This window comes from Corylus avellana, chromosome 5 (genome assembly GCF_965113065.1).
Source record: "Corylus avellana chromosome 5, dhCorAvel1.hap1.2, whole genome shotgun sequence".
NCBI lineage: Eukaryota > Viridiplantae > Streptophyta > Magnoliopsida > Fagales > Betulaceae > Corylus > Corylus avellana.
This window is the reverse complement of record NC_142494.1, coordinates 26,760,481-26,786,683: the sequence shown is the minus strand read 5'-3', so window position 1 is coordinate 26,786,683 and position 26,203 is coordinate 26,760,481. Positions and strand designations below refer to the sequence as shown.

Genomic DNA, 26,203 nt, shown 5'->3' with positions numbered 1-26,203 from the left:
GCAATATTTTTCACTATTTTCTTTTCTCAATCATAAATAAAATGGAGGGGAATATACTGTTCGACCGCTTTTTATAACAATGTCAGCCACGAAATCTATCGGCGCTACTATATTCTGAGAAACATAACCAAAAGGGTAAACAAGTAAAACTCCAATTTTGCCTGCCCAATTATTGTACAACAATATACACTGCTTAGCTTTTCTCAGCACGCGTCCGACAGAAACGTCAACCACCGAAAATCTGCTGGGGTCTGTGTTTCCGCTGTCTTCTCGCGACACGTGGGCGTCTGGGGCAGGGTACTGTTCAGTTAGACGCCGTTTGGATTGTACGGTCACTGGCCAAGGTCTCGCCATCAATCTTCTGCGTCACCTGGCACTGTACATAGCCATCAATGAGAAGTCGACACGTGTTGGGAGAGTGCTGATAGTTTGACACTTTGAGCAGTCCTCGGTAAACGGCGTCCTCTCTTTACAACGCAGATTTGCTCGGGACATTAGACGGGTTTCATATTGAGACACGTGTTTAACTGACTAGGTTGTCTCTTGGGTAATCAACCTAGTCAGCTTTGTACTCTTTCATGTTATTTGCAAATTATTTATTCTTCATTTCTTTTTCTTTTTTTCTTTTTTCGTTTCGTGTGTTTTGAAATGGGCAGAATTGCAAGAACTTTGTAATTTGTTTGACGATGGCAAATTCTTCGAATGTCTAATAATTATTGAGGAGAAGTTATGCTATGAATGGTTAAGGGTAATAATTTATGTTTATGTGTTGAGTTTGAGTTGTGTTGACGTATGAGTATAAGACTATATAAATTAACTTAAACCCGATTCGTTTAATTAAAATGGTTAGATCATTCAATCATAAATCGCCAATTTGTGTTGGATTTGCAAGTTATGTTAAAAATTGTTAGTCCTAACGTTATCTATCAAGTTTAGGTCATGTCGAAACATGAATATAAAATTATATAGGCTAGACCCATTAATCTTAACGCCCTAATTTTGTATCGGGTTCTTAGTTCGTGTAAAAAATTGCTAGTCCGATGAATGATTAACATCATGATCATAGTGATCAATGGCTTGTGATGATAGCATGCATGCATTACTTTTTATATAGTCCGATTGAGCCATAGGTGTGTGTAAAATTATGACAAAAGTTATTTATTCGTGTTTTCATGGTCACGCGTACATCATTTTTTTTTTATTCACTTTTCAATCCAAACCATCTAAAAAGAAAATGGCTATTTTACATATAAAATTTCTTACAAGCATCGCGTTGATCAGAACTTCTAAATTATGACAGTTGATGAATTGGTAGAATAATAATGTTGCCGTAGGATTTGGACATGGAGTTTGAATCATTAATCCCATAATAAATGGGACTCTAGCTACCTGAGTTGAAGAATATTATTTGCTTGGGGGACCACTTCTTTGATCACACAACTTTAAATTAATGTCGCTCCCAACTCGAAAATCCATCTACCACATTCAATCCATCTCCCAACTCATTTGAGATGAAATAGTTTACAATAATTGATACAGCAGCATTACATAAATTCAACGATGTTTTCCTTGGTTTGGAATAGGATGCATGCATTGGCAATAGGTTGCCCAATTGGGTATAAAAAAATAGTCAAATAAAAAAAAAAAACTGATAGACCAAACTACCCATACACTTTACGTGTCGTTTATGGTTTTGGAAAAAGAAACGATTCTTAGCGTTTGCTTTATAGAGTGTGGGGATATCATATATAGTTAATAAGTTGCAAACTATATAGGATAGCTAATACAACATTCAAAGCTGATATTAACTGCATGCGTTGGACTATTTGCAATTTCATCAATTTCAAGTTCGTGTTAATAAGTTGCCGAAAATATTTTGTCACAACAAGATATCCAAGTGAAGTGTTCCAAGTTTGATGAAAATCGCTCTTTTAAGGAATCAAGGAGTTTCACTAATAGACATTAGCATCCCACGCGTCGAACATTTAATTTGAGTAAGCACGGATGAGAGTTCTCTCACATGTTACCAGATGAGATCGATATCCGATGCAATATTTAGGGTATTGCACCGAGTGCAAGAGAATATTTTATCTGAGCCATTCATTTTAAATGAACGACCCAAATCGTGACAACAAACAAAAAAAGAAGGATTGTTAGGGTGGACGAACCATAGTGAGTATGAGTACAATTAATTTGCCCGAGGCACATTTCACTATTATTGGTCCTTGCTATACAAGGCACAATGAGACAAGGCATAGATGACTGGTTTTGGGTCTTAACATATAACCAATAGCCGAGATATTGAATCTAAAGATATGGAAAATTATAAACAAATAGTCAGCACCACCACACGCCCACCCGGCCACCTTGCTCCCCACTCTCTCTCCACCGATTGTGGCGTCCCCAAAGTCTCCTTTCTCCACCACCGATGAAGTTGTCCCCACATAGAGCCCCTCCACAATCCCGTCCCTTCAATGCTTCAACTCACTGTAGTTCATAGCCGCCACCACATATTTAAGGTGATAAAATATATATTTTTACAAAATATCGATATCAAAGGGTGAGAAAAAAGCTGAATTTGATGAGAAACAAGAGTGATTTATTATTATTATTATTATTATTATTATTATTTCATTCAAAAGGGTAGGGAGTGATGACCAACTTTGGCTACTCTACCTACGCATTATCATGGTAGCATCTATCCGTTGAAAATTACTCAGGAGGGACCTAGACAGCGGGATCCACAGGTGCTCCCTCAAGACATTGAGCTATGGCCTGACCAGTTTCACCAGGACATCAGTAAATTCCTAAAGCGACTAATACTAATCAGGCTTGTGTAAGTGATTCTCCATTGCAAAAATTTGAACCCACACCCTAATACTGTAGTACATGCCTGGACCTCATAGACATTTTCTGAGACCACTAAACCACTGCCACCGGTGGTCGAGAAACAAGGGTTACTTGTTTCTAGCTTTTCGTTTCCTTGGGGTTTCAGAATTTTCTTTAGCAAAAATCAGGGTATACTCCAAATTAATTTTTATTTGTGTGAATGCATATTTGTTTGGTGCTTTGTGTCGGGTTCTTGTGGTTTGGGTGATGGATGGAGAATTGCGTGCAGGAATTGAATAAAAAAAGAAAGAAAAAGATGATAAATAATATTTAAAAAAAAAATAGAGAAGATAAAAAAATAGAGAATTTATTAAAGTTTCTATTAAAAAAATAAATAACTAAAATAGATAATTGTAGTTTTTGGTCAATCAAGTGTTACGTTATTGAAGATGCTCTTGTCTAGTACTTGTGCGAAGCTGCAAATTAGCAACCCTGTAATTAGCTAATCATGCAAGGGCATTTCAGTCACACGAATATATATCTGAGAAAATACGAAAGATTAGACAAGAATAACTCAGCGTGATGGCGATTGCAAGCCAGTAAGGAGGCGACACGTAAAGATCCATTTTAAGGAAGGTGACGACGTAAACATCATTTATTACATCAGAAATTGTTTCAACAATCGCCAACTGCCACGCGCCCTTGACATGAACAAAGTACTTTACAATTTCGCGAGCCATTTAATTCCCATCGGATAGCACCCATGCTGCCCACGTGGATCTCGCTTGCCGTTGATCCTTCAAGTCAAGGAGGTTTGCCTCCACGCGCCCGAACAACAAGTGGGGATATACATTTTCTAACAAAAGAAAAGCAGAGTGAAGAAGAAAAACAGGTTTTATGAAACTAGAAACAACACCAACCCTAAACTCCATTTCAATGTGTGGTGTAGATTGACAACCTGAGTTTAAAAAGGCCATGTGAGAAGGAGCTAGAAGACACCCAAATACACAAAACTTTCTCTCTCTCTCTCTCTCTCTCTCTAGGGTTTTCAGAATTCAACTTCCTCTTGTTATTCATAAAGGTAGTTAAACTTGGGAACAGACAGAGAAAAGGAGGATCAACAGGTTCCCAAGAGTAGAAAACTAGAACAAGCAAAAAAGAAAACACAGAAGAAAGGTTGAATATTTTTATATAAATAAAAAAAAAAAAGGGAAAGAAGGGATTTTTGGGTTAATTAGGGTATGGGGAGGGGAAGAGTGGAGTTGAAGAGGATTGAGAACAAGATAAACAGGCAGGTCACGTTTGCGAAAAGGAGAAATGGGCTTCTCAAGAAAGCCTATGAGCTTTCGGTTCTCTGTGAAGCTGAGGTTGCCCTCATCATCTTCTCCAACCGTGGCAAGCTCTATGAGTTCTGTAGCAGCTCTAGGTAAATAATTAATTATCTTCTGCTCTACCTCTCTTTCCGTTCCTTTAAATGTGTAGGATCTGTGTGCTTTTTCTTGTTTGCTTGATTTTCTTCATGGGTTTCGTATGCCATGTGATCTTTCTTCTACAGTGAACCTCCTGTCACACACTTTCTACTCCTTTAGTACTCATCCTCTCTCTCTCTCTCTCTTTTTGGCTTTATATTTCAGATATATTCGAATGTCAGTTTCATGATTGTTTTTCGTTTCCAAGGTTCTGTAGTAGATAAGTTTTATTCTTTTATCTTTTTTTGATGTTTCGGAGCTAACTTTAGTTGTTGATCTGATCTTATACGTTTGATCCTCACACCATGTTTTTTTAATGGGAAATCTTGCACTATGAGATCTGAAGCATACCAAGCTACAGCTTTCTGTCTTTTCATAAAAGGATCCGTATGCTCGGTTTAATTTCTTACCTTCACTCACATGTTTGATTATGTATATATATATGTGACCTAAATTTTATGACCATACCCCATTTATGGATGTTGATTTCAAACCACATCATCTAAGATTTTGTTTACCTGTTTTTTCTCTGATTTTTTTTGCATTTTCCTTAAAAAGATAATGACTTTCTATTCCTAGGTCCTCTAAAGAAGTCTGTCTCTGATAATTACTGACATTGCATGAAGTTGAGTAGATTACCTGGGAAGAACTTGTTCGACCCAAGTGTCAATTTTCAGAGAGAGAGAGAGAGAGATCGCTGTAAACTTGTCCAAAAGCCTGAGATCATGTCAATGTACCATCTTTTGGGGTTGGTATAGAGATCAGATTTAAATGCCATGGCCAGAGAAAGTCCTATGTTATTTGTTCTCAACAAATCAGTAATGACACATATTTCAACGAAGCATTCACTTAAAATATTATTGGTTAAGCTGTGCTTTTCATTTTTCTTAAAAGTGATGACCAGGGAACTATAATTAATTATTTTCCTTGTAAGACTATTTTATTTAAGTGCAATTTAAACAAGTCAAATTAAGTTATTGCTCCTTTCTTTGCACGTGCTATAATGTTTTAGAAGTAATATAGTATTTAGCTTGGTTTTCATGAAGAAGCTTATGGTCGTTTTCTTTCTTTTTTTCATTGTATTTAAGGATCTAAAAGTTCCGTTTTGTAGGTTTTGAAATGTAGGTTCAGGATCAATGTACGCTTGTAGACTGACGGGATTCTTTTCTTCTCCTTAAGAGATAGGTTTTGGATTAACAATATCCATGGTTAATTGATGTAGGAGTACTGATGAATATTAATAGGGTTAAGAATTCTTCTATTCACTTGGAAAAAAAGACATTGATTGAATGTAGGTAAAGTGGTTTACTTCGAAAGTATCATGACTCATGGATTTCTATTTTCTAGTTCAAACAGATCGATTCTCATAGGCCAGCACAAGAATGAAAATGTCCATTTACTCTATTACCACTCATCCAAAAAAAAAAAAAAAAAAAAAAAAAGGTACATTTAGGGCCAGCTTGTAAGAATAAAAAGTTTATAATATTAGTAAATTTGAATTTAAGTGGTTGTTTTTGCAAAAGATCGTTGATTAAGAATATTGAGTTGATTTCGAGTGATGCTAGGTACCATCTTTTTATCCTTCTAAAATCCTCTTAAAGCTGATATGGTTTTCAAAATTACCATTAGATCAAAATTCAAGTATGATTCATTTAAATTTAATGGTGATTTTAAAAGCCACATCAGCTTTAAGAAGATTTTAAGAGGATAAAAAGACGGTACCTAACATTACTCGTTGATTTCTCTCCCTCCAAATATGATACACCGCTGAATATATCATCATGCCATGGCCTAGAAGACAACTTTACACCTAGCCTTTATACAAATCAAGTCCATATTCAGATTAATATAACTTCACAATGAGCTAGACACATTGAAAACTTAATGAAATGAATCACTCTTCTTTATTGGCAACCTTTAAAAAACTTCATGGTGTAGTTCCCTTTTGTTATAATCTTTACAAATCCACGACTTCACCATCTATTCCATTCTTATGGGTAAGAGGAGGAACCTTTTAAGAAGTTGAGCTCATTAAGAAATGGTGATGTTTACCCCAAAAACAGCACGAAATGAATTTAAGAACTTGTCATCTTTCAGGTTCAGACATTCTTTATGAAATGAATAGCAAGAGAGAATCAGCATGGCATAAAATTTTCTAGAGCTTGGCTTTCCGTCAGCATTCAAAAACAACTCTCCACTAGCCACATGAACGTACAAGTTTTGTCAAATCCTGTCAACATTGACAACCCTTTTGTTTGAAAAAGTCTACCTATTCTTGTCAACATTGATAATGCCTACCAAGTGGAGCTTGAAAAATTCTCCGTGCGTCACCGTGCGTCACCGTGCCTATACCCTAAAGAATCTTACAGCTTCTCTAATGCCCTAGAGAAGTTGAAATACGTGCCCACTCAACAACAGCCTACCATATACCTCACTATCTACATTGTCCACAGTAGACGTGTAGGGGAACCATGCTTGCAGCTCTCAGCTGGAAAGAACTCACCTTAACTTCAGAATACTATATACCTCACTATATCTACACTGTACAGTAGAGGTGGAGGGGAACTATGCTTGCTCTCAGCTGGACTCCTTTTCAAGACCTCACCAATATCATACTACAACACTTCAACAAGATAATAATAGAGAATTGTTACACATCTATTTCTTGTCTATTTCTTTTTATCTTTCTTGCAAATTTATTACTGAATTTATGGGACCTACATATAGTCTCACATATTCAATGATAGATTTATTTATCTCTTATATAGAAATTGACAAATTATGAGCGAGAGATAAAAAACAAATATTTCTCAAAATAAAAACAAACATTTCTCAAAATAATAACAAGAAGATGAAGTTTAGTGTATGCATCCACCGATCGATGCATGCAAAAAGCCCGTGCTTTTTAACATTCATAGTTTACCATTGACATAGATTAGGAAGAAGTACGGATTTATATAGTGTTTATTAATTACTTTGCTTCGTATTTTTGCATTAAATAAAAAAGAATACAATATGGTGCTTATGTGAAATGACATTAGAGATTGATTCTATTGTTGCATGGGTTTAAAAAATTTTGACAACTAGATTTAATTTAATCATAATATATGTCCCTGATCATCCTGATTTGCCTTGTCTTTTTTGTATTGGCATAGCATGCTCAAAACACTTGAAAAATACCAAAAAAGCAGTTATGGTTCGGTGGAAGTCAACAGACCTGGCAAGGAGCTCGAGGTAGCTTAACTGTTCTATCTCTAGTACTTATAACTGACTTTGCAGTAATCATCAGTATATATGCTGATGACGAAGTTTTTAGCATTATATAAACGCCATCTCTTTTCCATGTCGAGCTAGCTTATGGCATAAACTGAGCTTTGCGATTTTCATATTGATTGTTGTTGTCATGTGATGTGTAGCAGACCAGCTATCGAGAGTACTTGAAGCTGAAAACTAGGTTGGAGTCCTTACAACGAACTCAGAGGTAAATACTATTTAGAAAAATCACCTTGATCATTGTTTTTATTAGTACTGCTCCAAAAACTTTGAGTTGGATGATTTCTTTTGGTAAATGAGTTGAAAAAGTCGTGGCTTAAGCATGGGATTAGAAATATTTTTGCATCTTTTAATTTGTTTATGAGCAGTTCTGGCACGTAAGTGCATTCATTCATGAAACATTTCTCCTTGGTCCTCCAGAAACCTTCTCGGGGAAGACTTGGGCCCTTTAAACACAAATGATCTTGAGAAGCTTGAGCGTCAACTGGATTCATCCCTGAAGCAAGTCAGGTCCACTAAGGTGATTAATTATGATCGGATTTATGACCTACGCACCTTCGTTTTTTTTTTTTTTTCTGAAATATGTGCATTATATCTAATAATTGAACTTTTTTTTTTTGGGGGGTAAGAATAATAATTGAACATTTAATACTCCTTAAAATGTGCCCTTATTAAGGCAACTGTTAACAAGAATAGACCATCTCATATAGATCCAAAATAAAAGTTAGGATTTAAAGGTATTGCATTTAATGCTATATAAGATTTTTTATTATTTAATTTTTAAAAGAACTATCAACATTAACTTTATATATACCATTAAATACATAAAATTTAAATTTTCATGACCACGAAATAAATACTATCCAAAACTTATGAGCATACCCCCTCCCCATAATTCCTTAGGAAAAAAATAAAGAAAGAGATAAATACTTCAGTGCAATATAATACTCATATTTAGCCTATTTTTAGTGACATGACAGATGGATAATCACATGAAATGGGGGATTCAAATTTGAAATTTGAATTTCAATTATCTCTTCACATCATACAAGTCACTAAATATGGGTTAAATGTGGGCATTATATTGCACTGTAGCATACCTAAAAAAAAATATAAGGTTAACAAAAAGATAAATTATATGGTTAAATCTTTACTTTCAGCTTACTAGCCCTTACCAACAAAATTCTTTGGCCCTACCCAGTAAAAATTTTGGCCCTATTCACTAATTTTTTTGGCCCACTCAATAAATCCTTTGGTCTTTACCCATTCAAACCTAGAAGCCCTAATTGTATAAAAATTCTATAGTCCCTGACTCCCTACCCAATAAATCTTTTAGCCTTTGCCCATTCAAACCTAGAAGCCCTAATTATATAAAAAATTTGTAGTCCCTACCGGTGTCGAGCAAACATGTCAGTTGAATAGAAATGAGAAATAAATAGATTGATAAGTGTTAAAGTAATATTAAGTGATTAAATTTATCTTTTTCCTATCAGCTTAAACTTTTAGGATAAATAGTAATTTAATATGGTATCAAAGCCAAATGTCATAAGATCGTCAAATCACCCCCATTTAAATGAAATATTCAACGTATTAGATCTCACCTATTAAAAGAGAATTTTAGCCCATACAGACATCCTGAAAGTTTGTACATGGGGTTTGCTCTTTTTATTGGTATTTATAAGGAATTATAGTTATTTAGTTGTTATTTAATAACTATAGTTATTTGATTGGACTGCAATATTTTTTTAATTTTTATTCTATATTTATAGTCTAGGGTAGTCTTTAGTTCATAAAAAACAACCAAAAAAAGAAAAAAAATTGTAAAAAAAAAAGAAAAGAAAAAAAAAAGGGTTTTGATTTGTCCTATTCCCTTAAGACTTCTTGGCTCCATCCATGTGTACATGCATGATTTGCTGTCGTCATTAGAGGACATCATATCTGTATATAGTCATATCGCGGTGGTGTTGTATTATTGTGGTGCATCTACTTCGTCATTAGTATTAGACATCTCATCACCTCATCTTGAATGGGGTTAAATGGGGTTAACTGTTTTGAGGTTAAAATGTTGGGTGGTATTGAACCTCTTACAACCCTAAAAGTTAGCTCAAGATAGGAAAGCTCTCATACTTTATTAATTGACCATCAGACCCTTCTACAACTAATATGAGATAACTCCAACAATTTCCCCCTCATACATCGGGCCCTAGGTTGGAGTACTAGAGACAACTCGATGAGACTTGTTGGTTGAACCTAGGTTCTGATACCAATATTGAGTGGTCTTAAGTATTTCTCAACTCAAAAAACTAGCTCAAGAGGTGAAACTTTATCTCATACTTTTAAGCTGACCACCAGCCCCTTCCACAATCAATGTGGGATAACCCCAACATAAAAATACCAAATCAAAATGACCTTTACATTTCTATTGGTAATCAACATTAGGAATGCTCTGTCCGTTAGGCAATGCTTGTTTTGTGTTTTTGTTTTTTATCTTTGTTTTGTATTCTCAAAACAAATACAATAGCAAATAATTCAAAATAAAATAACAAACAATTCAAAATATAAAACATTATTTATAAATTTTTCTTCCTCTCTTGTTGTATGAATATTTTGACAAAACACGTGCCAAACTTTTGCAATGATAAAATTAAAAATTATATAGAAAACTATTTATAAAATTAAAATTAAAAACTTTTGCAATGAGAAAAGGGGTCAAGAGGGGTGGCCCCGACTGACCCCTTTTCTTTTCTCTTTCTAATTTTTTTACAAGTGGGACTCTACATCTGTTTGGGTTTCTCAAAATAATCTAGCTAGTTGTATTCTATGGAAAACATTTTCTCAAATATAAATCCTACCCCCCAAAAAAAAAAAAAAACAAAACAAAACAAAAGAAAAGAGTTTTTTCCTTTATGTCACTTCAGAGTACTTTCAAACAAAAAACAAAAAAACACCCCCCAAAACACATTAACAAACATAACCTTTCACCCCAAATGCCTGGGAATATTTCTTTCTTTGCACTTGATTCATGTTTACCACTTCACTCACAAGCTCAATTAAGGGTGTACAAGTGGTTGTAGATAGCAGTTATTGCATTTCATCGCTAACTGCAACCGTCTTAGACATTTATCAAATTTTCATAACTATAACTGCTCCGCCACAGGCGGTTAGTAGTTCTAAAATAACTGCCAATCAACGGTTATTGAAACTCATAATTGTACTGGTGTTTTGGGCCTTGCTTGTCCCTCTTTTTAGGGCCTATTCAAGATGATTTTGGCCTTTTGGGCATTTTTTAAGGCTCCAAAATATAACAAAGCTCAAGAATATATATATATATATATAAAAGAAAGCACAAACTATATATACCACCAAAATTGATCGGCCACTACTAACACTAACGAAAACAAACAAGCTCGTTTTTTCCCACATTTTATTTAACACCGGAGACTTTATTTTCACGGCCGGCATTGTTGCCACTGAGAGGAGGCTCACCAAAAATAAAGCGCTTAAATTTTAATAGAACAAGGGGAAAAAAAACTAAGACCAAAATCTATAAACAAATTAAGAAGACTAAAGAAGAATTTTAAACCCTAGAATCTTGCTCTAATACCATGTTAACTATGATGAGATTATTCAATTGCAAGAGAAATTGGGGTGAATCTCCTTCTGCCTTCATTCTTCCAAATATATTGGAAAGGTAGTTCGATAATACAACTCATGAATTGACAGCTAGTGGGGACACCTCATGAATTGACAGCTAGTGGGGACACCTCACCTACAAGTTCTAGAAACTTCTAGAAGGAAACCCCTATCTAACAGTCACAAATGTCATAACTTTTTTATTTTCTAGCCATCCATAACCCCGTTTGCTCAACTTCCACTTATATTCCTAACCTCGCGTTACGACTTTGCATATTTGAATATGATCTTCATGAGAAAGAACCCTGCTACAACATCGATAATTTTGTTGTCTTAAAGCAAATAGAGGTTATTTTAGTTTGCCCTTGTTGAAGGCTTGTTTATAGCGTGTGTTGGGTTCTCCCTAGTCATGTCAAAATCTAACATTAATTTGAGCCATCTCATATCTCAAATTTGATATGACTTGAAAACTTCTCTAACCATGTTGAATATTCTTCTATAACACAATTCTATACGCCCCATTAGACTCATTAGAACACCACCCACCTCATGGGCTACCAAATTTAGAATCCACTACAACTCTCCACTAAACTTCTCTCTTATGCACATAGAGGCATAATTATTTCTATGAGAACACAATTGAATATTTGCAAGTTCTGAACCCTCAATCCTCCATTAGAAGTGCAAATCTTTGCCTACTAGATAAAATTTGAGCTATTCACTTAGCCCCACCCCATAAAAAATTTCATTGAAACTTTTCAATGCAGTTTGCAACACTTGCAGGGAGAGGGGAAGAGGGACATGAAATACGTAGCCAAATTGGGAAGGGCGCTCTTGATAAGAGTAATTCTGCCACCCTTAAATAAGTACATTTTTCAACTAAGTAGTCGCCATTTTATTTTTTTCAATAGTAGCACCATCCCAAATAGAATTAACCTTATAGGCGACCCTAATAGAAGACCAAGATACTTCATTGGCAATAAAAAAAAACCCAACAATCAAAATGCCATTCAACTCATCAACATTCTCAACATTACCCACACGAATCAATTCCTTATTAAAACTAGACAAGAAACAAAAAGGATCCACAAACAAGCCTCAAAAACAATATGACCTAAAAGCTATGGGAAGCTTATGCAAGCAAGCGCCTACAAGGAAGTGAACATGGGCAAGTAAAACTAAAAGATTACATTAGAAAACTCTAAGACCTAACTAGAAAGCTATTAACGGGAGAATCCTAGAAAGCCTAACCCCTTAAAGGAGTTAGGCTTGGATCTAACCCAAAACATAATCTCCAAAATCATTGTTGCATACGCTATAGCAGCCAAAATAATTCTAACCACAAGGAAGGGAAAAGATTTGCCTCTGAAGTGGGAAGCCATCCAGCAAATAAACCCCTCAGAATTTCTAGGAACACAAGAAATATTACATCTATTGCAAAGATTATACCAAATACTTTCTGAAAATGGGCAACAAATAAATAGATGATCAATATTCTCCTCACTCGATCCACATAAAACACATTTCATCTCCTGAAGTAGGCTAATATAGCAACCAATCTGTCTTGGGTATACAACCTTCTTCTAATTGTAAGCCATAAAATAAAACAAGAAAGGATCTCCTTCCCTAAGACCTTTACTCCCAGGAAAGAAGCCCTTAAGCTGATCATCATTACTTTTCCCCTTTTCCCTCTTTCCCGCTTTGAATAAATAAAAAATTAATTTTATTTTTATTTTTTTTTTAAAAAAAAAAAAAAAGAAAAAAAAAAAAGAAAGAGAAAAGAGCTGATCATCATTACGCCAAGTAGAGAATCTAGGTGTAGTGATACACTTATTGATCCATCTCACCATAACCTCAAGGACTCCAATAGTCTTTAAAACTGCCAAGACAAAATCTTATCTTATAGAATCATAAGCCTTCATTAAATCACACTTGAGAGAACCTTTTTATCTCATCAGTAATTTTTCAAAAGCTCTTGGACTAGAAGAATTTTGTCTCCAATCTGCCTTCTACCGAGAAGTCCCCGGTTGCTTCCTAAAAATACCAAGCAGAATTTGAAGACAATTAGCCACCACATTAATTACTTATGCACTTATAAATTGTATATATTGTTGTGCATGCACTTGTGATGTTTGTATCTTACATTGAGAATATGTAAAGAATATGAATGATTAATATATTTAAGTGGACTCAAGTCCATTAACTTAAGCTTTTGGGCTAGAAGTGGTATCATAATATATATATTAACTTACTCTTGTTTTACTCTCTTTGGAGTTTCTCTCCATAACAATTGGTATCAGAGTCCATGGTTAGCTTCCACTACTACTGATATGAGTGTTTTAGTTTGACGCATTTGGTTTGACTCTGGTAAAAAGAGTGGTTTCTCTTAGAGTACATGTGACACTCTTGTGTGTGGGAGAGTTTAGTCAATGTGAAAGAGACTCACAAGTGAGGTGAGATTTATTGTGCTTGCACTTTGTGAGATTTGTGTCTCACATTGAGAAAGTATAAAAAATAAGAGTGGTTAATATATACCTAAGTGGACCTAAGCCCATTAGCTTAGGCTTTTGGGTTAAAAGTGATGTCTTAATATGTTGGGAAAATTGATAATTAATTGGCAACCAATTTTCCACCATACCTTTATGCGAAAGACAAGTTTGGAAAAAAAACACACGAACACACCAATCACACACGTACACAAAGAGCAATATGCTTATATCTACGATGCGTGATTCGGTATCCTTCTTTACTATTGAGAAATATTGAGTACAATGGTACAAGCATGAACCGTTCAAGTTTAATATCTCAAACCCAAGCCCTTAACCCCATTGTACACTCCACTCAAATGTCCCTCTCAAATACCCAGTAAAGAAAAACTCTCTACACTTTGTAAATGTTACAAAGTGCTTTAACCAATTTGAATTTTTCAGATGATCTCAATTAAGGACTACATGTCCTTTTATAGAGGCTTAGTCACAAAAAATAGGGGAACAATTTTAATCCAATTGCTGCTGAAAAAATGAAACCATCATGAATACAAAGTTTTTTTCCATGATAAAGATAAACATTGCAGCCTACATGTTTACCCACACACGTTTTCTCCAGAAATCCAATTCCAAGTGGTTCTTGGACACCTTTTAAAATAACATTATTCTTTAATTATAGATAAATAAGATTTGAGCCCGCCAACTTGAATATTGATATTTTTCAGCAATTATCTTCACACTTGTTGACAATTTGAGCCATTATCAACATAATATATACATTAACTTTCTCTTGTTTGACTTCCTTTGATGTTTCTCTCCCCAACACCTATTAACAAGTTATAGGCCGGAAGTCTTTCAAGTGGGAATGGTTAGAGGAACATTTTGAATCAAGGTTATGGCTGTATAATTATCCTCTCTAAAAAGTCTACCCAAACCAAAGAAAGATTTTACCGCTACAATGACATCCTGGCCTATTATGTCCCAAGACTTCTTAAAGAAATGGGCAATAAAACCTTTCGAACCCAGGATCAGCTTTGTTGCTCTTTAAAGAGAACAGTACATATTTAATCTCCTCCTTAGAGACTTCTTAGCCAAATCTTCACATTGAATACGAGGAATTCTATGAGGAAGAGCCCCCTCAAGAGTCTCTATGTCCATAGGATAAGAACTATCTAATCCCCTAAGAAGCCTATGAAAATATTTCAAAAAGGTCGCTGGCTTCAATGGGGTCATCAATCCTTGGACCATATACAACATGACATAGTTGACCAAAAGTCTTCAAAAGTCTAATTCCATGTAATGAGGTGTATGGTGTAAGCATGATTCATCACTCAATTCAAGGGTATCACTCCCCCTAACACACACCACACGCACACGCATAATTATTTTGCATATGCTGACAAAAAAGATGGCTTTATCAATACAATCAGATCCTGTTCTAGCTTCTACAATATTTCTGAAGTTGAAATTCCAGTGTCAAGTGAAGAGCGCTTAATGTAATTATTTCTAATCTGCTTTGCAGACGCAGTACATGCTCGACCAGCTCTCTGATCACCAAAATAAGGTATGCACTTATGGAACAATAGTGATAGTAATGCTATTTACTTCTAATATTAACAAGCTACCTTTCAAGTACAGGAACAATTATTGCTGGAAGCGAACAGAGCTCTGACAATTAAGGTAATCATTTTCATGGATGGTTAGGGTTGTTCACCAGCTTTCAGGCTGCATGATATATTGTGGAAGGAGCTAGCACTCTCTGCATATCGTTACTTTGCTTCTTTCCTAAGCTTGCCTTCAAAGGGATATTTATTACAAGTCAATTGAAAAATTTGACTGTTGAATTACCTTGACATAGAAGGCCCTGCATCATTTTCCGTCACCAACATTTTTTTTTCTTTTCAAAACCCTTCATGAATATGCATCCAAATCTTAATTTGGGGGGAATTGCTTGGGTTTCTGAATATGAAGGCACACCACTGTTCCTCTGTAGCAATTGTCTATAAGGGATACCAGTCAATATTTCTTTGGAACAATCATAAGACCACAAAGATTAAATTTTTCAGAAAACCATGGCAGTAAATTAAACTACTTTGTCATCATCGTTGTCATTACTGTGACTTAATTTCCTGTTCTACGACGTGGTCTTCTGCCTCACTTTTCAGTTTTTCATTTTGTGGCAGCTGTTATTCTAGATCTCTATATATTACCTCCATTTTCTCATTTCCTCATCATATCACACAAAAATTATCTAGAGCCAATATGATTGTTGACCACTCACATATGCTTTAAACTTTATTTCTTGGCAGCTTGATGAAATTAACTCAAGAACTCACCTTGAACAATCATGGCAAGGCGGTGAGCAAAGTATGTCATATGGTCATCAGACTGCTCAATCTCAGGGGTTCTTCCAGCCTTTAGATTGCAATCCCACGTTGCAGATAGGGTAAAGCTCAAACAACGGTCAAATTTATTGACTATACATACAGCTTCCCATCTTTAACTCCTTTTTTTGAACGTCTCAGGTATAATGCATCAAGTTCAGATCAGATATCTGCTGCTACAACTCATGCCCAACAAGTCAGTGGGTTTATCCCTGGATGGATGCTTTGAGTAAGTGTCATGTAATTACCAGCATGCTGGCAATATCTTAATGGTTCATAAGCATTTGTAAGCTCATATTAACATAAAATTAAGCAGCAGTGACTGACTTACAGAGCACTATGGAACCTTTAGCCAAGCCAAAAGGCATGCAAGGAGTTTATGATGTGTTGAAAACCCTTATGGGAGACTTATTTTGCTATATTTTTCAGACAAATTAATATAAGGCTTTGGTTTCACTTTGCTTTTGCTCATCTTAATAGTTCTTAATATATATATATATGTTCTGTGGTGAAATTGAAATACCATAAGATGGTGCTCAAAATTTTCTAATTTGTGAAAGCATATTCTTCCCATCATTTATTCTTCGGATAATTTATAGTGGAAGAAATGATTTGTTCTCCTCAAGTTAGGAGAGGCCTACATGCTTTCCCTTGGTAATTGTTTTCTTTCAAATGACATTCATTATAGGTTACATAAAATCCAGCAGAAAGCTTTTTATTTTGCTCATGAGGACCATATATATATATATATATGATCCTGATGCGGAATGAGAAAATAATAAATTAGTCTTTAGTTTTATTTATGTTTTATATTTTAAGAGTTTGTATTTTGCAATTTAATAATGAGCTTGGTCCATAGTTAGTCAGAATATGATTAAAGTTATTTTATAATTAGATAATAGGCTTAGCCCAAAGTGAGTCAAATTAGGGTTAGGGTTTATTTTACAATATCTATTTAAATGCTCTGTGTACTCTATGGAGATCAGATTATGATTAATGAAAAAGACAGTTTTCTGATTGCTCTCTTCTTTTTGGTGGTGAGACTCTACCAAAATCCCATTGTTGACCGGTGAGATTCTGATCAACGTGATTTATCTTATTTTCTATAAATTTTTTTATCCATTTTCTATTGTTCTCCTTCTGTTTTGCGTGAGATCCCCTCTTCACTAGCAATATTTATTGGTTTCTTTTTCTATATATTTTTTTTTAGTTAATGCAAATGTAAGGTATAATAGTTGCCCAACTCATTCTTTAATAGAACTGCCCAAATCTGGTATAGTTATCTCACACCCGATCCAGGCCCACCTGTGTAAACTAAACTTACAAGCCGCCCAATGTGTTAACTTCTGTTGTTGGGCCAAAGCCCATCCAACAATTCTGCAGGCAGTCTTAGCTTTTGTTCCAAATCAATATCATATAATTAGAAAACAAACTTAAAAGACGGATTTAAAAATTTAACATGATATAAAAATAATTAAATATAAATTTAATAAACAGCTTTGTCTCATGATTTTCATATATTTCACAGTATATATATATTCTCGCTTTTTTTAATCTTTTGAAATTAATGGTAAGTAATGATTATAGTTGAGCTTTTGAGATAATGACTCCTTATTCATTTCGCATTTACAAAGCATTATTAGGACATGAATATGGTACTCACTAGATGATTGGTTTAACTTCCTCAGTGGCTTCCTTTTTTTTTTCCTAACTTCATCAATGGATTACTGCATTGGTCATTTTCAAATTATTATGTTCCATAATTCAATCACCCTTATAAGGAAGTGCGCAGGACACAAACATGGTACCCTACATGTCCTGTGTTTTGTGTGTACAGGGGATATGATACAATTTAGAGTGATGTATTAATTTTGTTAATTAAAACTTCACTAATCCTTTAATTTTATTGTGAAATACTTTAATTTTCTTGAACCCAAAATCTTATACAAACAAAAGATTGAATGACATTATTACTTGACTTTTTCTGGGACATTATTACTTGACAACTACAAAAGAATTTCCCCAAGGATCTCCAATATATATATATATCCTAGGATTAAAATAAACCAAGATTCGGTCCATCAATGCAGATATATTTTATGTACGGATGACCTCTATATGGCTAGCTAGGTATATTTAACTAACTGTCCCCACCACTTGCATAAAAAGCAATTAACAGGGGAAAATGAAAGAATGATAGTTAGTATATATCTATCTCTTGCTTTGTAATTTGTAATATGAATCTTGTTTGTTTCTCAAGAAAAAAAAAATTATAATAGAAGGAATTTTCATTAATTATATTAAATTGAGAAAGAAAATATATAATTAGTTTTGAATCGAATGGCATTATTATTATCTTTTTATTGTAAAAGGTGAGAGTAGACACATAATTAATATATCCCACGTGAATGGAAAAAGGACACGAGCCGAAAGAAAGGGTTCCCTTCAATACCTGATCAACAGACACTCAAATGCCCACATATCCCATTTGATAAAATTAAGATTTCTTTTTCTTTTGGTGCTAAAGTTTGATTTGCTTTATGGTCCTCTTTGTCCCCACACGTACCAAAAAGGAATCTCTGTTAATTACTGTACAGTTAATCTATACATATATCACTCACTCACTCACTCCCTCACAATTTCCCTTACTTCTTTCTTTTCTTTCTATGTCACAAATTCCCTTAGTTAGTAACAAATATGTCTTTATCAAAATTAGCCACTTTCAAAGTTTCCTTACATAGTAACAAAATCATGCTATTCCTGTGTATAGGGGAAAATATAATTACACAAACACCTAGAGCAACAGTTGCCATATAAAGTAACCAAAGAATAGTGGGAATCAGAAGGCCCCCAGTTTTAACATGTATTTATATATATATATATATTAATTATTAATGAGAGAGGAAGACAGATAGATACCATAATTAGACAAGTTTTTCAATTTTGTCCTTCATGCCTAATTTGGCCCAGCATTTTTGAATCATATAGAAAAGGATAGTAAACTTGGGGCTAGCTATCTGCTGGCCCACGGCACACGTGAAGCTTCTAAAACTAGGTAATTAATATTGAAAATAAATATTATTTTAACTAATAGACAAGGGAAGACTATTTTAGATGAACTCTTGAATTTTTATTTTTTTATTTTTTTTTCCCACTACTATATATTCACTTTTTTTTTTTTACAAATGCAAGTAAAAAAAGGTTAAGATTGCATTCATGAGGTTCCCCTAAAGTCATATAATTTATATATTTAAGAGAGATAAGTTGCGATAAAGTGCCGTCCCATTCAATGTTGACACGATCTCAATTATTTTTATAGTTAGATAACATCACTTATGGATAAGAAATCTTCCACTAACAATTTGGATTGAAAATGTGATAGAGCTTATATGGGACAACTTACTTGTTTAAGTAGGTGACTAACCTGGCAGCCAAAATTTATTTAAATAAGTAGGTCTTATATGAGCTACTCAAAAAAGGCTTCAAGTGGTGGTTTGGACTACTCGAACTACTCCATTGGGAGTGGCCAACCCCCCACCCCTTCCCACCCCCCTCCTAATTAAGCCTATGTTTAGGGTGGTCCAGCCACCCCAACCTATTATAGGAGTGGTCAACCACTTGCTTAACTTTAATTTATTATTATTTTTTACTTAGTGCTACTTTTAATACTTACATGGCATAATCTTGGCTATTCATGATTCATGAACATTGATTTGAGTAATTGTAGGCTCCTGCAATTGTAAATATGCAAATTATAGGAATTGTTGAAACTCCTACTAAATCCTAACAAAAAATGGCTAATTAAAGGATCATCGCATGCATGCCTAGAAAATCATGCCATTAAATCCTACAATTTTATGAGACCACTCTTGGGTCACCATGGTCAAAGGCAACCCAAATTGTTCAGCAAATCATGAGAATATATTTATTTTTGATGGATCATTATTAGTCACAATATATATATTTGTGATGTTACCTTTGAGTTAGTCTTATGTTCACTCAAAATTAATGTGACTTTTAAAATAACTATTAAATTATGATGAATCATTATTAGATTTTAATTCAATTATGATTTTAAAAGCCACATCAATTTAAATGAATATAAGAAAACATATATACGGATGCTTCTGGGAACGAGAAGGAGTTGGATGGTGCGACATGTTCGACGATTTGCAAATCAAGCTGTGCATGGGCTAGCAAGGGTGGGACTCCAGAGTGTCGAAGAGCATATATGGGTAGATGAGACCCCACCTGCTATTATCTCTATTGTGAATTTAGAGCACCACGCTCATATTGTTTAGAACTAGTTGGGTTCTAGATTCTTTGTTTCAACTTTATGAAAGGAATGAAAGTTGCGATTTCAAAAAAAAAAGAAAATATATATACAAGGATGACATCTATTATTACTCATATATAAATCGAGCAGAATCTAAAGGTGCCATGACTCATTAGGGATATATACGGCAATACGGGGTATGGGGGCTCTCTCGAAATAAAGAAAAAGGAAGAGAGCTTTTGGTTTTTTTCCTTTTTTCTAGTCAACTTGTTACAAAATGTATTGTCTAAGCTGAATATTTGACTTGTAAGAAACAAATTAAATAAGATAAATTAAGAATGGCATTGATGATGTTTGCACGATTAGGTTAAACTTTAAAGTGTCATGAATGCATAAGTGGGCTCTCAATTGTTCTATTTGGTGAGAGTCTCACTTTAATGAACCAATAGGTTAATGTTTTTGTAGCCCTCTTCTTTTCCTTTTTATAGAATGCAACTAATAGGTTTGATATATTCTTTCTTGTGATATATGGTTTCTCGATCGTACAAGCAACATCCACGATAGGTCCGAACATTAATTGTTGATTTCAACGGTTCTGGGGTTCTATGATGAATTGTCTAATATATTGGGGTATAAATTAAGAAAAAGAAGAACAATCTACGAATTTGCAGGATCCTGCTCCTGGGTATCCTAAGACGTACGGAGGTTAATGTTCCCTTAATAATGTAAATTTTTGGATTAAAAAAAAATAAATAATAAAATAAATAAATAAAAAAAACCTCCGTTAGCTAGTGGGATTTGAACTGGATTTGGTTTTGGTTTGTTCTTCTTGATATTTTTGTACGGTTTGATTTTCTTTAAGAGTAATAATAGAATTAAATACGGAGCATTTTATAATTCTTGAACTATATCCTTAATACATAAACAGAAGTCCATTAAAATTAAAATAAATCACACTTTTTGTTCAAATTTATATGGTTAATTAGTCTATTATATCATGTAGCCACTGATAATTTCAAGATCACTTTCCTCTTTAAAAATAAAAAATAATAAAAACAAGCATATCAACATAAAATCCCAAACTAGATCAACAGAAAAAATCCAAACTAGACCCAAAAAAAAAAAAAAAAAAACCTAGCACTTCATTGTACCGAAGGGAAACAGGAAGGTGGAAGATGATCGTGGGAATATATGCAACTAATAATGGCCGTGGCCCAATATGATGGATACAACTATTAGGAGTACTAAAAGAACCCCATATGCAGGAACAAAGCCAGAAACTATTATGGGTAGGGGCCAGGAGTAAAAAAAATTTGTTACCATGGGCTGGTTGGCAATTTTTTTTTTTTTTAATCTTATAATTTTTATTTATTTTTTAACTTAAATTTTTGTAGTTAGGAATTGTAGGGGGGGCATGGCCAATACCAATCCCCCCTCCCTCCGTCCCTGCCCATATGATCTTGACCAATATCAGCAATTACATTCATTTTTCAAATATTTTTTCTTCTTTTCTATTACAATTCATATTCTACTAATCTTTCATTTCATCCTTTTCTGTCACCCACTTTATCTCTGAATATTCTCTATTCTATCTGATTAGTAATTTTAAATCTTAAAAAGTGAGGAAATTATTTTTATTGTTTTATAAATGTTAAATATAAAATTTATATATTGTAATTAAAATATTTTATTTAGATTTTTTTTTTTTTTTTATCTTATGCATTAATTAATTTACATCAATCTGCCTTCATAAGACCTTGCCATGTTGCGAAATTCTCTCTCTCTAAGAAACAGTAATAATATAGAAACTAAACGTATACTATATATAATTATTCATGTAGTTTAATAGTATATCTTAAATTTTGAAAAACAGGAGCTTGTGATTTGACTTAATATATATAATATTTTTTATTCCCAGAAAAGAATATATATAATATTCTTATTTTTAAGTTAGATATTTTATAAACCTACATAAAACATTATTTATAAGAAAAACATAATCTACGTCCCTCGATCACTAGCAATATTAGAAAATGATTGAAGCATCCATCTTAACTGGAACCAAAAGGGCGGGAAAAAATAAAAAAAAGTGCTTTAATTATAAATTTATAATTTATTTATTTAATTATCTTTTTCCTTTTATAATGAGTTATTGACTTGTGAGATATATGAGACAAGTAGGGCTCCCATTTCTTGCACCTTCTCCTGTGAACATGGCAGTTAATTGGCACAAGGATTATGAATTAATTATCCCCCCAATTTCAGCGTTGGAGTGAGGAGGGATCTTTGGTCGGCCTGTTTCAAGAACCTTTGTCCTTTCACTGAGAAAAAAATAAAAATGCCACTAATGTATATAATTATATGCACATTAATTATTCCAAAACAAATTTATTTTTAATGGATATATATATAAGTATGCACCAAAAGTATGTAAATTAATAATCTCTTTTCTTTTTAAAATACTTCGAAATTATGAATTGATTAATAGCTTTCAGTAATTAGTACCCCCAAATACATTAATAAAGTATGAAAAATAAAATTACTTTGATGTCCCAATTAATCTTCACCTTGCTAGCTAATTAATCGTGGCCGTCGGAGTTTGCACAGAACCTTTTTGAAATTTTATTAATTTAGAAAATGGTCCCCCATGATTCATGCAGATAGATTTACAAGGTTTGCTTTGAATCTAAATAGGTTTTTTTGTCCACGAGGCAGCCTGCAACCCATGGTCCCCAGCAGTTTTAATGTACAATTAATAATGTTAATTACATCAAAAAATAAATAAATATGTTAATGATCAGTACTAATTGGGACCACAATATATTTATGATAAGTTTTAGATCATCACCTAAACACAGTACAGTAAAATAATGATCCCGTTTACCAATAATTTCTTCTTTATATTTTGGTTTTTACGATCTAGGGATGGACCACAAGAGCATTTCGATCTTCAATAACATAACATATGTAACATGTTTCATTTTTATTTTTATATATAGCCTTTCTTTTCAATTAGGCTGGAAGAAAGAATAATTTGTTGCACAGTTGTTGCATGTTAACCTAATCTCTTGCTTAATTATTTAATTAATTAGCATGGGTATTTTTGACCTCCCAATATATATATATATATTGGCACATATTTTGGTGGGTCATTTTCAAACGTACTCCTTCTCTGATGATGAGATTGATCAGGAGAAGTATCACTAAATGACAAGATCGTTAATCACTTGATTAAGATTGGACAGACGAGCTAGATGTGCATTAATGTAAGGTGCATCAATTGTCATGCCTAAAAAGTATAAGAGGTGTGAGCAAAGGTTCTATCAATCATAATCAAAACTCTAAAGAAGTGGCCACTCGATCTAGCTAATTAATTCTATGATGATATAAAAATACTCCACAATAAGAGATGAGACTGACACTTACTTATTTAATGCCCCTTAACAAGAGAAACGTCTACTACTTGACTTATGATTTATATATATATATTGCATAAGTGAGAAACATTTTCATGATTATAGATAAATTACGTGCCCCCATCTCTAAATAACTTAAAGTAATAATGACCTAACATGTGCATTAATTGTTCTTACAAAAAAAAAAACAAAAGTGTATTGTTATTATTATTATTATTATTTTTAAGGTAATAGAAATTTCTCATTAAGTAATCAATCAGACAGAGTAAAAAGCTCCGATATCAAAGCATCATAAATACACGCAGGCGGCACAACCAGCCATGAATTATTTTCACAATTTTTCACAGCAAACTTCGCAAGGAAATGAGCGAAATTTCTCATTAAGTAATCAATCAGACAGAGTAAAAAGCTCCGATATCAAAGCATCATGAATACACGCAGGCAGCACAACCAACCATGAATTATTCTCACAATTTTTCACAGCAAACTGTGCAAGGAGATGAGCCATTGTATTCCCCTCCCGTCGAACAAATGTAACCTGCCATTGATGAAGGGTATTTAGCTTCACTTTTATATCCGCAATCACATGCCCCATCCAACTACAATCTTTAGTCACCAAGTTAACTGAGTCAATTACAAACTTTAAAAATGTGTATTGTTGGTTTTCTAAAATGATAATAAAATTAAACTATAGGTTAGAAAAACCAAATCAAATTATTACATGCAGGTTTAATAAGGAATAACAAAGTAAATTAATTGCAAGCTCTTTGTAGGAAGCACTACCAAGTACAATTAAGGTTTTTTACTTTCACCAGCCTCCATTAAACCAAATTTAATGAAATAAATATCATGCATGTTCAATGTGCTCCTTTGTCTTTGTGATGTCAAACTCATCTTTGATATCTTCTTCCTTTAGGTTCTAGGTTTGTGGTTAATTTCTTCTTCCAGGATCTCCAAAAACCTATATATATGCTGCAAATTTTGATTTTACATAAAATTGTAGAGAGTCATTTTAACTCTAAACTGTAGAAAGTACAGGAAAAACAGAAGATGAAAACGTGGAAAGATTTTGTAGACTGAGTTTTTTCTAAAGGCTCAATGATTGACCTAAACATGTAGCCTAGCCCTAAAGTTTCAAAACCCCAATTGCTTTCGGGAAGTATTAGAACTGCTTATTGACCAATTCCAAAAAGATGGTGTAAATCAGAAATCAATCAAAATCAGTTCCCCGTTTCATAGTTTGACAAGAAACTTAAAAAGGCTGATAATTATTCTTTGTTGGAAATAGAATTGCAAACAGAAGATTAATTTAAGCTCGAATGAGATGATATATGTATTACATATTAGTAGAGGGTACCCCTACACTGCAACGCGCGCACCCTAAAAGTGAAAGTATGGGGCTGTTTGACTAGTCTACAAGGTCTAATAAATTGAAGAGTTTAGCGATAGGTTTAGGAGCATATATACGCCTGTCAAAGTGCGCTCTGCCCTGCTACAGTACAAGTTTTTTTTTTTTTTTTTTCAAAAAAAATGCATATAGGATTCTTCCGTGGTCCGATGCCACGTTCTTCTTCGTATTCTTCTTCTTCCTTTTTTTTTTTTATAGTTTGTTTGTTTAATATATAGGTTCAGAAGAAGAAAACACCGAACCAGAGTTTCTTTTCATTTAAAGGGAATTTTGATTTTGTCCTTTAATATATATATTGATTGAATTACTCATATAATTAGCGAGACTCACTAAGGACGTACAGAAAAATGTCTGAAATCCATGAACAATAGCACTTGAATAGCTTGATAAATAAAGAAAGATTAGAAAAGAGGCAATGCAAATTAAAAGAAGAGAAAAGTAAGTAGAAAGATTTGTTAAAACTCTTGTTTATTTTGGCAATAATTAAGTTAGACTGCAGACAATTATAAAAAGCGTACGTATATAACTATATATATATATATATATAGTAAGTAAATAAATGACCAATTATCCATCATTACTTTTTTTTTTTAATCTCTCTCTCTATATATATATATATATAAAAGTAATGCCCAATTGCGTGTTCTTTTCTGTACATAAATTCAGGCACCCATTAGAGTCCTCGCTTGGCGTCATGGATTTGACGTCATGCCGTGAGGAGAAGCTAGCACCCGCGTCTCTCTTCCCTTTCTTCTTGTTTTCTAAGCATCAATCTTTTTCCGCTTAAAGATGAATAAGAGCTTGCAAAATTCACTCCAACAAATTTCATATATAATTAATCAAAATTCACATAATTAATATTATGGGTTAAAAATGGAAGAGAAAAAAAGAAAAAAGCGCCGAAGTCACCGGGCCTGGGTACACACACGAGAAGTACTGCAAACTCTGCAAGAGCAAAGACACAGTGCACCCTTATGGTCCCGCAGAGCAGAGCTGACATGATTTCCGTACGGACTGCCTTCGAACCTG

The 26,203-nt window shown here is 33.8% G+C and overlaps 1 protein-coding gene across 2 annotated transcripts; it reads left to right on the top strand.

Moving 5' to 3' along the window:
* Window positions 1-3,751: 3,751 nt before the first annotated feature.
* Window positions 3,752-16,514, top strand: LOC132183421 (agamous-like MADS-box protein MADS2). Of its 2 annotated transcripts, none has more exons than XM_059596853.2 (8): window positions 3,752-4,255; window positions 7,454-7,532; window positions 7,715-7,779; window positions 7,992-8,091; window positions 15,213-15,254; window positions 15,329-15,370; window positions 16,000-16,136; window positions 16,216-16,514. In XM_059596853.2, exons 1-8 carry the CDS (start codon window positions 4,071-4,073, stop codon window positions 16,301-16,303), a joined length of 738 nt encoding a protein of 245 aa, XP_059452836.1. In that variant the 5' UTR covers window positions 3,752-4,070; the 3' UTR covers window positions 16,304-16,514. The 2 variants fall into 2 exon arrangements, with proteins under 2 accessions (XP_059452836.1, XP_059452837.1); XM_059596854.2 differs by having other exon boundaries at window positions 3,753-4,255; window positions 7,718-7,779.
* The last annotated feature ends 9,689 nt before the right edge of the window (window positions 16,515-26,203 follow it).